General features: G+C 36.6%; 1 protein-coding gene across 1 annotated transcript in view; it reads left to right on the forward strand.

Annotated features, from left to right (window-relative positions):
* Nucleotides 1–17,083, forward strand: part of LOC128650513 (acyl-coenzyme A thioesterase THEM4) — a 62,921-nt gene that overhangs the window by 41,273 nt on the left and 4,565 nt on the right. Inside the window, exon 6 of the mRNA XM_053704424.1 lies at nucleotides 12,612–12,736. Within this exon, the coding sequence (XP_053560399.1) occupies nucleotides 12,612–12,736 (125 nt within the window). The remainder of the gene's footprint in view (nucleotides 1–12,611; nucleotides 12,737–17,083) is intronic.

Raw genomic sequence — 17,083 nt, forward strand, 5'->3', positions numbered from 1 at the left:
TAAATCAGGTGATTTGGAACTATGCTTTTCATGATATAGTGCCAAGCTTGTTATTTACACCTAGCCCCTAGATTGATGGGAGTTATTTAAATTGATGTGCACTATTATCTGTTTGCACAATTATTAGCGTATTGCTTACTATTGCTGATTATATGTACTGTATAAATAAATGTGTAAGGCTTTGTCCTGTTATTGATATATAGTCCTTAGTGCTTTTGATTTGTTTTTTATATTTTTAATAAATTGTGATGATATGTACCAGATTTAACCTTTATAAGTATATATCTGTTATTTTTAGAGCGGACTAGATATTTTCCCCTAACCTTATAGCTGGTTATTTACCATTGCATATAGATATTCAAGATATTTTTTATGTTAGAATGAAGTCAAGGGTTACTTTATTGAGAGGCCCCTTGCCAAGGTGAAAAACACTTTGCATTGGTGAAGAGCTAACAAAGATAAATATCCCACTTTGGTGAAATTGGCAAAACCCTACTTATACATCTCAAGCACCTCAACACCATCTGAGTAGCTTTTCTCTGCTGCAGGAAATATAGCTGCAAACAGAGAACCAGCATTAGCCAGAAGCATGTGGACATGTTGAGATTTTTACATTTCAATGCAGTTTCTGAAAGAGTGAATAACAGAATGTTATTAACAGTTATAGTCTAACTCTTTCTAGTTCTACCTCTTTTCAAACAGTTTTTGGTTTGGTTTTGTTTAATTATAAAACTGTGCTCTGCTGCTTAAAAATTGGACAAACAGTTGTGTTAATGTAAAGTTTTAGTCTGAAGTTTATATTTGTAACACTCAGTATGTTGATTTTATTTAAAATATGGGAAATAATTATTGTTTCTTTTTTTATCCGATTAGTCGATTAATCAAAAAAATAATCGGCCGATTAATTGATTATGAAAATAATCGTTAGTTGCAGCTCTAAAATATATATATATATATATATATATATATATATATATATATATATACACACACACACACACACACTATACAATCACATACACAGTTGCACACCTATATATATATATATATATATATATATACACATTGTAGATGCAGTTAAGTTAACCCAGTAGCAGAGGGGACTGCAGTTTTAGCCTTTTTGGGAGCCGTGGGGTTAACTGCATCTGCTATGTATTTGAGCCGTTTCTCAGAGGAGCAGGAGATTGTGTGTGAGGTTCCATAATGTTTACATACCCTAAGTTTCAGACTACAGACGTCCCTAGGGGGAAATATAAGTAAGTGGCTTTCTCTCCTGTTCATTCCTGCATGTGCTCTGCTTTTAGACTTCTAGATTGATCGGCTGCTTATGAGAACAGAAAGTGAAAGTAAAAACAGCTGTTTTACAAATGCGTGCTAAAAGCAACCACTAGATGGAGCTGGTTTGCAAGAAATCACAAACAAATCAATATTACAGCCACTTCTGAGGATTTTTTTATTTAGCAAAAAATCGCGAACTCTCGCGGTTTTAAAATCGCGGCGATTAATTGTGGTTTTAAATCGCATATGCTATTAATCGAGCAACCCTAATGCTAACCTTAACTTAAATATTGCAATATAATGACATTGTTGTCTTTTTATGTCCAAATGGGCTAAGTAGTGTAAAATTAATCAAATAAACTGAGAAATCATCCCAGGACAGATTAAGTGCCATAATTCACCAGTCTCTCTTCTGTGTGTGTGTTTTTCTTAATTCTAAACCATAACTAAGCTCTGAAATAATTTTTGTGTTTGAAGTGTAGGCCTTATGGTATGTGATTATTCTGTGGCTAATAAAGAAGCCAGTCTTAAAGGGACACTCAATACAATTAAACAATCATTATTCAGATGGAGCATGCAATTTTAAACAACTTTCCTATTTACTTCCATTAACAAAATGTGCACAGTCTTTTTATATTTTAACTTTTTGAGTCACCAGCTCCTACTGAGCATGTGTAAGAATAAGTGTGTATGCATTTGTGAATGGCTGATTGCTGTCACATGGTATGTGTAAGCATTTGTGATTTGCTGATGGCTGTCACATGGTACAGTGAATAAACTCACATCAAAATTTTAATTACGTTTTTTATTCGAAAATGTTTAACTTGTTTTCTGAGTATAGTAACTGAACACCTGAAAGAGTAAATCTGAGCCTCCTCCTTGCAGCGTTATGAGTTCAGCTGCATATGCAGCTGTGGAGCCCCTGCAGGGCAGACTTGCTCATGGAAGCCTGCAAAGATGAGTTACACAGCGGGATGACTGACAAGACTTGCCCTTGCACAGTTGGTTGCACAAGCAGTTGCTTTGCAATGTTAAAGTGATGGTAAATTCTAGAGTTTCAAAAATGCTCGGATTTACCATCACTAAAAATAAAGGTCACCTTCATTCATCATTTAAAAAAAAAAAAAAAAAAAAAAAGGATGAAAATGTGCCTTTATTTTGCCGTGGCTTCACTGCTTAGCTAAGCGTCTGATGGCCCACAGCACTAAAAAAATTAGCAGTGCCGTTGGCTACTAGAGCCGATAGGCTTTGCAGTGAAACCATGGTGAAACAAAGGCACCTTTTCATCCGTTTTTTTCAAACTGATGAATGAAGGTGGCCAGATGCTGCCTTAAAAAGCCTGAACATGGGCAGACAGATTCCCTGGTTTGGGAACATTGTGGTTGTTTGTATATTTTGTACTTGTTAATTTTTAAAACATGTATTCTATAAGTGGTACATGTTTAAAGGGACAGTCATTTTCAAAATAAACTTTCATGATTCATATAGGGCATGTAATTTGTATTAAATATTTATTTTTCACATTTTCAGTCAATACATACAGAAAAGAAAATAATTAGCAAAATAGACATAAATTGTAGAGACGCAGCTCCAGTTTGTTCTGTCATTGTCTTGGAGACACAGCTCCGAATTTGAAAATAAACAATTTCTGAACATAACTTGATCAGTGTAATGTCTTATTCTATATTTACATTTGACTTTCATAATTAGCTACCTCTATAACCATAATGAACCAGAATATATATAAATAATAAAAAAAAAAAAAAGATGACCCCTCTCCCCTGAGCTCCTGCTCCCCACCAACCCCACCGATAACATACTGCTTGATAATTATGATTCTTCCCCACTGCCTCTCCAATTATCCCTCTACTGTTGTGGCAGCTCTCCTAATATTAGGAGCGACAATGTTATTGATTTCTGAGAAGGGGTTATAAGTTGGATCTAATAAGGGCCCTATATCTAAGAACAATCTGTAGACTAATTCTGATAATACCATTTACAAGAATTTAAGCTAAATAATAACCTTTTGACCCTTGTGGGTCCTCTATTTCAACTATCTTATCTTGGCCCGTTGTTATATTCTGAGTAATTTTACCTATATAGTTCCGTAATCTGTTACTTAACTATTATTTGGTTAAATTTGCAATTCAGCTACTCCCTTGCGGGCGCTCGGAGAATTAATTATGATTAGTATAAACCGGAAGGAGGGAGGGGGGGATGGGCAACCCAGGGAGGGGCAAGGGTGAAGGGGACGAGAGGGAGAGAAAAGGAAAAAAAAAAAAAAGAAAAAAGAAAAATGATTCTTGGAAGAGGGAGGATAGTCTAGTTGTTACTTTCTCTTCACATCTTCATTTTCAGTGTCTTTACCAAATTCCTAGGAGAACTATATCTGAATTCCTAAATGGATAGATTAAATGATCTATTTCTTCTTTTGGAAGGGTCTTTATAAATGCTGCCCATTTTTGGAAAAATCTATTGATATCTTGTGGTTCAAATAGTTTTGAGTCATACTGTTCTAAGATGCATTGCTTTTTTATGCAATTTATAATTTCTGATATGCTAGGGGTTGAAGTTTCCTTCCATTTTTTAAACAGTAAATATCTTGCTGCTAATATAGTAATATTAACAATAAATTCTTTATCTAAAGAAGGTCCTTCTTCTGTTCTAAGAAATATTATTTTTATATATGAAAGCGCAACATGGGTAATACCTATTCTCCTATCAAACCAAAATTCCACCTTCTTCCACATTGCTCTAACCTTTGGGCATTCCCATAGCATATGCTTAAAGGGACAGTCAACCCCAGAATTTTTGTTGTTTAAAAAGATAGATAATCCCTTTATTACCCATTCCCCAGTTTTGCATAACCAACACTGTTATATTAATACACTTTTTACTGCTGTGACTATCTTGTATCTAAGCATCTTCTGACCGCCCCTAATCACATGACTTTTAGTTATTATCTATTGACTTGCAGTTTAGCCAATTAGTGCAGTGTCTGCCACAACTCACGGGCGTGATCACAATGCTATCTATATGGTTTACCTGAACTACTCTCCCCTGCTGTGAAAAGCAAATACAAAAGCATGTGATTAGAGGCGGCCTTCAAGGGCTTAGAAATTATCATATGAGCCTTTCTAGGTTTGCTCTCAACTAGAATACCAAGAGAACAAAGCAAAATTGTTGATAAAAGTAAATTGGAAAGTTGTTTAAAATTACATGCCCTATTTGAAAAATAAAAGTTTTTTTGGGCCTTGACTGTCCCTTTAAGATTAGCTGCAACAAGTGAGCATTTTGAACATTTATTAAATTGAATATTCCCCCATCTATATCCCTTTTCCGGGGTAATATATGTCATATATAGTAATTTCAGGTGTGACTCCCTCCATGTAGAGGAAAGTGTTGTCTGTTTAACGATTGATATGGATAATTGGGAAAATCCCTCATCTAGTCGAAGTGGGTCTATAATTGAATCCCATTTCAATTCTATTTTTGTTATATTAATTGGTCCTTTATTTGCATTGAGTAATTGATAGCAAGGAGAGATAGACATCTGGCCTTTTTTAACCAGCAATAACCATTTCTCTAATGATCCTAACGACCAATTCCAGCCTGATGTACTAGTTAACTTCCAAATATAATGTCTTAACTGAAGGTAGATAAAAAAATCTTTTTGTGGGATATTAAATTCACTCCTAAGATCATTAAATGATTTAATGCAGTTCCCTGTTGTATCTATTAATTGTGCTACCCTTTCGAGTCCTTTTGTTTGCCATCTTTGGAGGGGTGATATTTGTAATCCTAATTCAAACTGCGGGTTACCCATTAGGGGTAAGTAATTTGAAATTTTTTCGTTAACTTTTAATAGGTTGCAGATCTTTAGCCACGCTTTTATTGGAACAATAATAGAGTGAAATTTCTTAATCTCTCTTGGTATGTCAGTGATTTTATTATGAATTAACGCTGTAGGGAGATAGGGGAAGGTTATACTCCTCTCTAAGTCATTGTCTGTTACGTAATCTTTACAATGAATCCAATCTGTTACTATGCGGGCTAAAAAGACAAGATTATATAAACATAGATCTGGTAAGGCACATCCTCCATATTTTATAGGAAGGAACAATTTTTCAAGAGCAATTCTAGGTTTCTTGCCATGCCATATAAATTTTCTAAGTGATATGTTTAAGAGTCTTAAAGGACCAGTAAACGCAGCAGATTTGCATAATCAACAAATGCAAGATAACAAGACAATACAATAGCATTTACTCTGAATTTCAAATAAATAGTAGATTCTTTTCTAACACATTTCAAAGTTATGTATATTTCCACTCCCCCTGTACCATGTGATAGCAATCAGCCAATCACAAATGCATATACGTATAGTCTGAGTTCTTGCACATGCTCAGTAGGAGCTGGTGACTCAAAAAAAGTGTAAATATAAAAGACTGTGAACATTATTTTTAATGGAAGTAAATTGGAAAGTTGTTTAAAATTACATGCTCTATCTGAATAATGAAAATTTAATAAAACCTGAGTGTCCCTTTAAATCTTTTTGCTTTAATAGGATCGGTATATTCTGACATATGTAAAGGATTTTTGGCAATAGTATAATTTTGTATAAAGCAATTCGGCCAGAAAGAGAGATGGGAAGGTTCTGCCAATTCTTCAATGTATTTCTAGTAGTTTCTAAGATTGGAGAAATATTAAGAGAATACCACTGTTCTGGATTTGAGGAAATTATAATACCTAGGTATTTAAATGAATCAGTTGCAATCTTAAGCGGAATATTTTCTATAGCTTGTTTCGGGTGAGTTAACCAATACAGTTCAGACTTATTAGTATTTATCCTATATCCCGAGAATGAGCTAAACTGTGATATAATAGACAATAATTTGGGGATATTTCTCTGGATATTACTCATATATATTAGGATATCATCCGCATATAATGAGATTTTCAATTCCTTTTTCCTTATTTTAATTCCTTCAATGTCCTGCCTAATTAAGATTGCTAGTGGTTCAATTGCCATATTGAAAAGCAATGGGGAAAGAGGGCAGCCTTGCCTTGTGCCCTTCGCAAGATGTATATCTATTGATTGCCTTGTATTAACTAACAGCTTTGTGTGTGCTTTCTTATAGAGATTATCAATAAATTTAGGAAATTGTCCTTTGAACCCGAATTGAGATAGTGTATGTAGTAAATGGTCATGATGAATCGAGTCGAATGCCTTTTCGGCATCGACTGAGATTATTGCTTTGTCTGAGTCATTTTGTTCACCACCTTGGGCTTGGGTCGGCTCTATTTTAACATAGTCAATAGTAAGAAATAATTCGCGGATTTTAGCTTAAGAATTTCTATTTGTCAGAAATCCTGCTTGACTTTTGTGCATTATGTGTGAAAGAGGGGCTTGTAATCTCTGTGCTAGTATGGATGTCAGCAGTTTATAATCTACATTTAGTAGAGCAATAAGTCTATATGATTCTTTTTGAGATTTATCTTTGCCAGGTTTTAAGATAAGAGTTGTATAAGAAGCTGAAAAACTGGCTGGTGGTGTGCTGCCCTCTTTATACAAATAATTAAATAGTTTTGTTAAGTATGGAACTATAGCCGGCGACAATAGTTTGTAAAATTCGCCGGGCAAGGCATCTGGGCCTGACGCTTTGTTGATAGGCAGATCCTCTATACCCTTCTTAACTTCTAGTTCTGTAATGGGAAGGTTGATTAATTCATTCATTTCTTCTGAAATTTTTAAATATGAATTTTTTTTCCAAAAGTCTTCTCTTTCAGAATTATTTGACGGGTTTGAAGAGTAAAGGTCTTGATAATATTTTACCATTATGTTTAAGATCTCTTCTGACTCTGAGACTAATTTATCATTATTCTGAATAAATTCAATTGGAGTATTCCCTTTGTCTTGTTTAACTAATCTGGAAAGTAATTTTCCTGCCTTATTCCCGTATTTATATAATTGTGATTGAAGTCTTAATTCCTGTTGTGTGGCTTTATGTAATAGGAGAGAATCTCTCTCTTTTTTTGCTTGTGCGTATGTATTCCAGGTTCGAGCTGTTTTATTGACTATATAATTATTGTAAGCATTTGATAAGGATTTCATAATGATTTCTTCTCTTTTTTTTGTACAACTTAGTTCTGTTAATATTATAAGCCAGTATCTCTCCCCTCATAACTGCCTTTGCAGTTTCCCAGAATAGCATTGGGCGATCTTCATATTCCCTATTAAAATGAGCATATTCTTCAAATTTTAAGTTTACTATCATTTTAAATTCTGGGTCTGAAGCAAGATGTTGAGGGAAAAAAAATCGATTATTTCTAAAATTAGCATTTTGTGAATATATTTCAAGTGTTATTGGGGCATGATCCGAGATAGTAACTGGCAAGATACTGGCCTTAATTTGTAAGTTCAATAATTTCTCATCTACTAAGAATAAGTCAATTCTCGTAAGAGATTTGTGAGCCTTTGATAGACAGGTAAAGTTTCTACTCTCTGGGTTTTGGGATCTCCATATATCTTTTATTCTTAGATTATTAAATAATTTATTAAAAATTTTGGCTTCTAAATTATCTTTTTTTTGTTTTCAGTGTTTTAAGATTGTGTCTAAGTTTGTCTAAGGCATAGTTAGGTGACATGTTAAAGTCTCCTCCAATAATTAACATCCCTTCTATCTTGGAAAGGATCTTATTTTGTAAAGTCTCCCAAAAAGCATAATCAATAATATTTGGCGCATGCAAATTACAAAGTGTATACACAGAATTACCATGTTTTATTTTTACAATTAAAAACCTTCCCTCTGGATCAGATTCAATAACCGTAATTGTTGCCTTTATTTTTTTACCTATTAAAATTGCTACCCCTCGTTTCCTTCCTAGTGCTGGAGTAGCTATAACTTCTTTCACCCATGATTTTTTTAATTTATGAACTTCTTCTAATTTTATATGGGTTTCTTGAAGAAGAGCAATATCTACCTTCAGCTTTTTAAGATGTGAGATAATTGTATTCCTTTTTATTGGGGACGTAAGGCCACCGATATTCCAAGAAATCATTTTACAGTCATTTACTGTAATTTTTAATTAAAACAGGCATGATACCCAAAAAATAAAAACAAGACCAACAAGGGAGGGAGAAAAACAAAAACAAAACAACAAAAAAAAAAACATACAACCCTCTCGACTCCCCCCCCCCCCAACCCTGTCGTAATTGGTTTCCTGCAACCTAGACCCCTATAAGATAACCTAATGACCAAGGTATCTCTTATCACGGTATCTACCCTATTTACAGACTGAATATTCATTATACATCTTATATAACAGTTGTTCGTGTTAATGTTTTATTTATAGTTTTAGTTACTATTTCAGTTTTTACCTTATACTTAGGGAACAGTTTGTTTTCAGCTTTTACCTTGTGCTTGGGGAGCAATTTGTTTTATATATTTCTCAGCTTCTTTAGCTGTCTCAAAAAATTGCGCTTCGTTGTTTATTGTTATTTTAAATTTAGTTGGATATATTAGAGTAGCTTGATATCCCAGGTTTATCAAGCGTGTACAGATTGGTGCTAATTCTCGCCTTTTAGCTGTAGTTTCCGCTGAAAAGTCCTGGAAAAGCATAATTTTGGTGCTGCCCAGCATAATGGGTTGCTTTTGTCTAAAGTGTTGGAGCAGGGTAAGTTTTTCTTGGTAATTGAGTAGTTTAGCTATAATGGGTCTAGGTCGATCTTTACCTCTTTCCGAATGATACCATCCTAACCTGTGAGCTGTTTCAACTATTATACGTGGATATGGTTGGGGCATCTGCATAAGTTGTGGAATAGTTTCTGTAATTAATTTATTTAGATCCTCATACTGTTTATTTTCGGGAATACCTATTATTCTAATATTATTTCTTCTTGCCCGGTTTTCTAGATCTTCTATTTTTAATTGCATTTTCAGTACTTTAGCGTTTATTTCGTCTAGATTAGAGTTCTGGTTCAGTGTGGTGTCTTCTAAGTCAGAGATTCTCTGCTCTGCCTCAGAGATTCTTTTAGAGAACTGTTGTACTTCTTTAGTTAAGGAATTGATATCCTGCTTAATTTCTTCTTTCAACTGCTCAAACTTAGGGGAGAGGGCTTCTGAAATTTTGGTAACTAATGTCTGTATATCTAATTGTTCATTTACATTTAGTGGACTAATTGGGCGAGATTCTGCTACAATATCTTGCATGTTCTTATTTTTCCTCTCTCTTTGTTTTGTTGCCATGGCTGAGGGAGAAGTTCTGGCTTGTGCAGTGATATATTTATCCATAGATTGTGTAAAATTCTGTATCTGTGTCGTGGATTAAGTGATAGGGTTTAATAAAGGGGGAAGGAAAGTAATTTTCCAATCCCCATGCGTAAGTGAGGGAGAAGAAAGAGAGAAGAAAAAAAAAAAAAAAAAGGAAAAAGAGGGGAGAGTGAGTGAGGGGAGGAGAATATCACGTGAATAAGTGACAGTGAGTATAGTGCTCTGTTGAATTGCGTGAAGGATTGCAATGAAGGAATTAAAAAGGAAAGGAAAGCAAGGGAGGAAACGAACAAAAAAAAAAAAGGGGGGGGATTAGGAATCAATCCGTGTATTTCAGAACATCTCAGTTATGGAATTTTCATGTTAATTGGGGATATTTCTAAATCAAGATATATTATTATCTTTTTCTTTTTCCCCTTGTTTCCCTTTCTTTCCCTTTCCTTACTCTTATTTATTTGAATATGTGGTGGTAGCAGAATTGCCCTTTTTCCCCTTCTTTCTTTCTATGTCCTTCCAAAATCCTGCAGAGATCTAGTTAGGCTATGCAATATATTCACTTAAGGAGTACCCAATTTAGTATATTTTCGGAATATTTATAAGAAACTTGTAAGAAATACTATTAACAATTTTCCTCTATAGAGCAGAGAACTGCTTCATCCAATCCTGATAATCACAGTACTAAGCTGTTATCTGCTCAATTTCTGTTAGACCCAGTCTTTGTAAACACTTTTAATTAATTAGGAATTCCTGGTGGAATTTCTCTTTCTTTCCCTTCCTCTCCCTCCACCCTGCCTTTTAAAAAAAAAAATAAAAAAAAATTAATTTATAAATTCCCTTAGGCAATTTTTCAACCTGGCAATAAATTAATGTGCTATTTAATTTTAACACCAAAGTGCAAAATTAAGATTTTGAGCTTAGGTATAATTAATGCTCAAAATATATACTGCCCCAGCACTTTCTATTATAAATCAAAACTAATTAAGATCAGAAGCATACAGAGAGAGTGTATTTAAATGTAATAAATAAAGAAGACAAGAATATATTTATACGACGGCCTAATGTTAATTTTCAGCCCTTTTTAGTATATTTTTCACTTTAACTAGGGCGTAGTCAATAAGGCAATATAATTTTGATTTTATTCTATTAGGTGTGCATGCAATACTATTCCCTTTGCCACTATGTTTAAAAAGGGTCTTGTATAATTAAATCAGTTTATACACCTGTAGTTCTGTCTCACTATGTAACAAAAATTTTTTTTTTTTATAAGAGGTGATATTAACCCTTAGATGTAGCAGTTTAGATCAGTGAGCCCTTTGCTCAATTATACATACTTCAATTATTTTTGCTCAATTAACTAGATATAACAAAAATAGGTTTCTGATATATCATTTTTGCCTATTATTCATTGAGTTCTATACACCTAGGAAATTAGTAGTTAAAGATCTAATATTAATAACAAGCATCTCCTAGTATGGCAAAAATACAATTTCTCTTTTTATATTCAGCAGCTGTTGCTTTAAAAAGTATGTATCGGTCTCACACACATAGGATAAGTATGTAAAAAAAAAAGGAAAAAAAAACATACAACAGAAGAAAAAGAACAGCCACTGGCCAAACTGTTACTGAACTTAGTTAAGATTTACTAAGACACTTATGAATCAAATATTATTAAGCACAAACAATTTTTCCCTTCAAGCTCACTTAGTCATTTATGTTCATTTATGGGGAAGCCGTGTCTTAAGAGAGTTTATTTTAAACTTCACATAGATCCTTTAGTATTCCCCAGCTTATGAGCCAGCAATAAGTTCAGAGTCACTTATATGGTAAGAAATGGAAGCCTAAATCAGTCCGGCTACTGAAAAAAAATATAAGAAGTTACCCAGGGATCCTGGATTCCGAATTAGTACCTGACCCAGTTCACAGGACCTCTTGTTCCCTGGAAGCCGATTCTGCTGGAGGGTAATCTTCAATTTGAAGCCAGGGCTCCCCCACGCAGCATCGGTGGGGGGGAGCGAGACAAGATCAAGCCTCTTCTGATTCCGGCAGATAACGCCGGTCCTGCACAGCAAGGATCCACTCAGCAAAGGGCCGCCAGCAGCGCCATTAGGACTCACACGCAGCCTCCGTCCAAACCGGGGAGGACCGCCCGTCCCGGTTACGTGGAGGCTCCCAGTCTCAGAGCCAATACCAACGGTGTTCCGTAGAAGCGACCAGGGAGCAACACCAATCACCGGAGCAGAACTTGCCTAGGCAGCGCCGTAATAGGTAAAGTCCGGTCTCAAAGATTCCTCTCCCCTTGCTTCACTGAATAATGCTTCAGCATATGACTCAAGCCACTGCTGCTCTCCCCTTCACGCAGCACCGGTGGGAAGGGGGGGAGCAGGTAAGATACAGGGGGGGGATAAGGAGCAGATTTTTGGTCAGTCCCTTGAATTGCTGCTAATAGCAGCTTAGTGAGATGGAATACCACTATTGGAGTGCTGGAAGTATGTGGTAACTACTTAGAAAGAGCCACCCTAGGACCAGGGTTTGAAGCACAGGGTTTCCTGCCAGTAGCTCTTACAGGGAGCCGGAGAACAAGCGTTGCACGTCCTTGCACTTGTGCTCCTCCCACCAGCTTCCTCCTTCCTAGCTAGCTAGGGCATGTAATTTTAAACAACTTTCCAATTTACTTTTATCACCAATTTTGCTTTGTACTCTTGGTATTCTTAGTTGAAAGCTAAACCTAGGTAGGCTCATATGCTAATTTCTTAGATTTAGAAGGCCGCCTCTAATCTGAATGTATTTTGACCACTAGAGGGCGTTAGTTCATGTGTGTTATATAGATAACATTGAGCTCACACACGTGAAGTTACCTAGGAGTTAGCACTAATTGGCTAAAATGCAAGTCTGTCAAAAGAACTGAAATAAGAAGGCAGTTTGCAGAGGTAAAAAGTGTATTTCTATAACAGTGTTGGTTATGCAAAACTGGAGAATGGGTAATAAAGGGATTATCTTTCTTTTTAAACAATAAAAATTCTGGTGTTGACTGTCCCTTTAACTTATTTGTTTGCCTCTTTCTAGCCCAATACCACTGGGAAGTACTGTAATTGTGGATAGTCAGGTGGACAAGGTAGAAGGGCGAAAAATATATGCCAGCTGTCAGATCCGAAGCCATGACGATGCTTTGCTTCACACAGAAGCCACAGGTATGAAGGGAAAATTAAATAGAATTTGTTTCTGGTTCTCTTAAAACAGATAATATTATTTTAATGCCAAGGTTTTTGACATTTTTCACTAGAATTGCCTGTCTCAAAAAAGTCAAGTTCATAATCTTAAAAACAATGCCGTGATAGTAGAAAGTTTAAATATCGTATTGTAATCCTTTGGAAATTATAAATTTATAGCTCACTTATGGCCAGGTTACATGTGGAGCGCAAATGTAACACTTCTGCTTTAGTGTTTATTGCGCTCTAAGTAAGATTTTTGCTCTCGTATTAAAAGTTGAAATGAAACTTTTTTTTCCGCTCGCACGCTAACCCAACAAGCGCGAAAAGCCAAAGTTAGAGTATTGCGTGCTCGTTCACGTATTCCCCCATAGAAGTCAATGGTCAAAGCACCCCAGATTGCATATTCTCATTTGTTCTAACCCATCATGAAAATAGGAATATTTCATATTCCAATGTTCTTCATATAGCAGAATATGTTCTATTAATTTATAAATACATATTTCCACATATATATGATGGTATTTTGGAGATATATATTTATATATATATATATATATATATATATATATATATATATATATATATATATATATATATATATATAAACGAACAACTGGCTCAATACCATTGTTAGCCTGTTCTATGGCGATTTACCACCTGGGTGCAGCTTTTAGCCCAGTAATGCTTTTCACAGAGAAGAACTTTCCTGTAGTATATCAGTCTGATCCCACCTATTACGGTCAGTCCAGCACCGAAATACCATGCAATTCCTCTCTGAACAAGGAACACAGCAACCCCAGACGATCGTTTCGACCTTCATTGGGCCTCTGTATGTATTTAGTCTCCCTATGGGAAAAAGGGGCAACCAGACGTGGACTCCTTGCTCAGTGTGCTTAGAGGAATATGGCTACACCTCACTGACGAGGCCCAATGAAGGCCGAAACGATCGTCTGGGGTTGCTGTGTTCCTTGTTCAGAGAGGAATTGCCTGGTATTTCGGCACTGGACTGACCGTAATAGGCTGGAACTTTCCTGTAGTATATCAGTCTGATCTCCTCTGTGAAAAGCATTACTGGGCTAAAAAGTTGCACCCAAGTGGTAAATCGCCATAGAACAGGCTAACAATGGTATTGAGCCAGTTGCTCGTTCCTGTGAGTGCACTTCTCTCTGTGTGTATGTATATGTGTGTGTATATATGTATATGTGTGTGTGTGTGTGTGTGTATATATATATATATATATATATATATATATATATATATACACACACACACACTAAAACATTAGTAAATACACAGTATAACATTTTATTAAAAATGAATATTGCATAATTATGTTTTTACTTGTTTTCGTCTACTTTACTGTAAAGGGCTCCAATGCACTTATATATATGTGTACATATTTCCTTCCATAAGGCAGGGTGAGTCCACGACCTAAATCCGTACTGTTGGGAATACAACACCTGGCCACCAGGAGGAGGCAAAGACACCCCAGCCAAAGACTTAAATATCCCTCTCACTTCTCCTATCCCCCAGTCATTCTTTGCCTTTCGTCACTATAGGAAGTGGCAGAGAAGTGTCAGAAGATTTGGATAGTCCTGCAACGGGTATGTTCCCTTTGAGAAAGGACTGGAGTTTTAAGTAATCATGTCAACCTCTCAGTGAGAGTATTGATGAAAGTTAGAGTCTGGAGATGCAGGGAAAGTTTTTCTGCGAACCCATCCAGACTGTGGCTAACAGCTCCTGAGCAATCAGTGTTGACGAGTTTCACTGCTTGCTGCTACACACTCAAGTCCATGTCAGAGGCGCTGCTGCAAGACTATTATACTTGAGAGGCTGTGTCTGTTCCACAGCATGAATCCTTTAGGGTAAGACCGTTTTTTATATATACAGGTGGCCCTTGGTTTACAACGGTTCAATTTGCATCGTTTCAGAATAACAACCTTTTTTTTCAGTCATGTGACTGCTATTGAAAAGCATTGAGAAGCAGTGCATTGATTAAACTACCCAGTAGGTAGAGCTGTCCGCTTGTGTTGCAGCAAAGATATGCAAGCCAAGCAAGCTGAAATTAATCAGTTTAACCAGACCTGAGCTATCGAGCAGCTTGCAAAGGAACTTCCTGTCTATAAATCAGTCAAGATTGGAATGCATAGAAAGAACTGTTTGCAGAAAAATGCAAGTAAAGTCTGTGTTGTGTGATTAATTTATTAGGTTTATAATGCTGTTTAGCAATTGTTTTTGTTCATTTAACTTAGTTTAATTATATATTCTGTGTTGTGTGATTATTTTATTAGGTTTATAATACTGTTTAGCATTTAAAGTCTTCATTTTAAAGCTTTAAAAATAATGTATTAGGTATTACTTATGCCAATTTTGAGAGGGGCCTGGGACCTAACTCCCTCACTTCCCGTTGACTTACATTATAAACTGGGTTTCAATTTACAACGGTTTTCGATTTACAACCATTCCTTCTGGAACCTAACCCTGGCGAAAACTGAGGGCTGTTTAAAATGCTGTACATGGTCACAGTGTGGCTCCATTATACCTTGATAGGATCAAGGGTTAATATCTCCTTCAGAGAGATTATTTGAACAGTTTGGGGATTTATATCTGCTTAATGTGAGAGTTTTTTAGTCTCATAGACTGTGTTTTTTTAGTTGGAACAAACGGGTTTGACGCCCTTTTTCATAGCAGGGGAAGTCCTGTCTTACGTACCACGTGACCAGGTGCAGTCTCTTTCATTTCCTAAGATCCTGCTGCAGACATCACTCCTGAGGAGAAGGTTTTGACTGTTAGCTGTCTGGGTCTACTAGGTGGTGAGTGCCCCAGCCATTGGGAGTATTAAGGTGCCGTTTTTTTAAATAAAAGCGTTTCTTTTTGCTTGTCCTTCTGTGGGTATATACAAAGCTATGGAGGACTCTGATACTACATTAGAAGGTTCCGCTCCTTCTGTACTGATTAATAATTCCTGTTTATATTGTGAGGAGGATGTGGTTTGCCCGTCTGCTCAATTTTGTTCCATTTGCCTAAACACTGTTCTAAAGTCTAAGAAGGGAGACAAGCCTGCTAATACTCATATCGCTATTAGCCCTTCTGAGCCGCCTACTTCTCATGAGTCTGGGTCCCGAGAAATTACTACCCTTTCTCCATTACCCGCTCCACATGCAGTTCCCCGCGGCTCAACCAATCCTCCATCTGGAGGGGGCCTTTTTCCAGCGGACAGTTACAATCGGTGGTGTCTGCGGCCTTGAGTGCCTTACCTCGCTCTAACAAGCGCAAGAGAAAGGTTAAACATAGTTCTCCTGACCTAGAGTCATCTAAATATTTGTTGGATTTAGCTACTATATCCCAGCTAACCGAGGATGAGTTAACCTCTGTAGCTTCAGAGGGTGAACTTTCTGAGTCGGAGACTTCAGTTACTTAACCCCCTTCAGAGGAGGAACCATCCTTTAGATTTAAAATTAAGGTTCTGTCTACACTAGAGGTTCCAGAGGCTACACTCCCTGAGGAGCCTAAGATCCCTAAATTAGACAGGGTTTATGAAGATAGGAAGGTTCCTCTGACTTTTCCTTTGCCAGTTAAGATGTCGAAAATTATTAGTAATGAATGGGAATGAGTATGAACTTCATTTCCCCTCTCCTTCTACTTTTAAAAAATGATTCCCGGTCCCTGACTCTCAATTAGAATTGTGGGGCTCCATCCCTAAGGTGGATGGAGCTTTCTCTACGCTGGCTAAGCATACTACTATCCCTCTAGAGGATAGTTCTTCTTTGAGAGAGCCTATGGATAAGAAAATGGAAATTTTTCTGAGGAAGATGTTTCTACATACAGGGTTTTTATTTCAACCGGTGGCAGCTGTAGCCACAGTTGCTGGAGCAGCTACCTACTGGTGCGACACTCTGTCAGAGCTCATTGCGGTGGAGACTCCCCTCGAGGATATTCAGGAGAGAATTAAAGCACTAAGAATTGCTAACTCCTTCATCTGTGACGCGAATATGTAGATTATTCGCATAAATGCGAAGGCTGCTGGCTTTGCGGTTCTAGCCCGCCAGGCTCTCTGGTTGAAGTCTTGGTCTGCGGATATGACTTATAAATCCAGACTCCTTTCTCTTCCCTTCAAGGGGAAGAATTTTTTTCGGTCCAGGGCTGGACTTCATTATCTCTACGGTTACCAGAGGGAAAGGTGCCTTCCTACAGCAGGATAAGAAGAATAGGCCTAAGGGACGGCAACTGTCTAATTTTCGTTCCTTTCGTGCTTAGAAGTCACAAAGACAGCAGTCCTCTTTCAAGTCTGAGCAGCTCAAGAGTACTAGGAAGCTGACTCACTCC

This window comes from Bombina bombina, chromosome 1, assembly GCF_027579735.1.
Source record: "Bombina bombina isolate aBomBom1 chromosome 1, aBomBom1.pri, whole genome shotgun sequence".
NCBI lineage: Eukaryota > Metazoa > Chordata > Amphibia > Anura > Bombinatoridae > Bombina > Bombina bombina.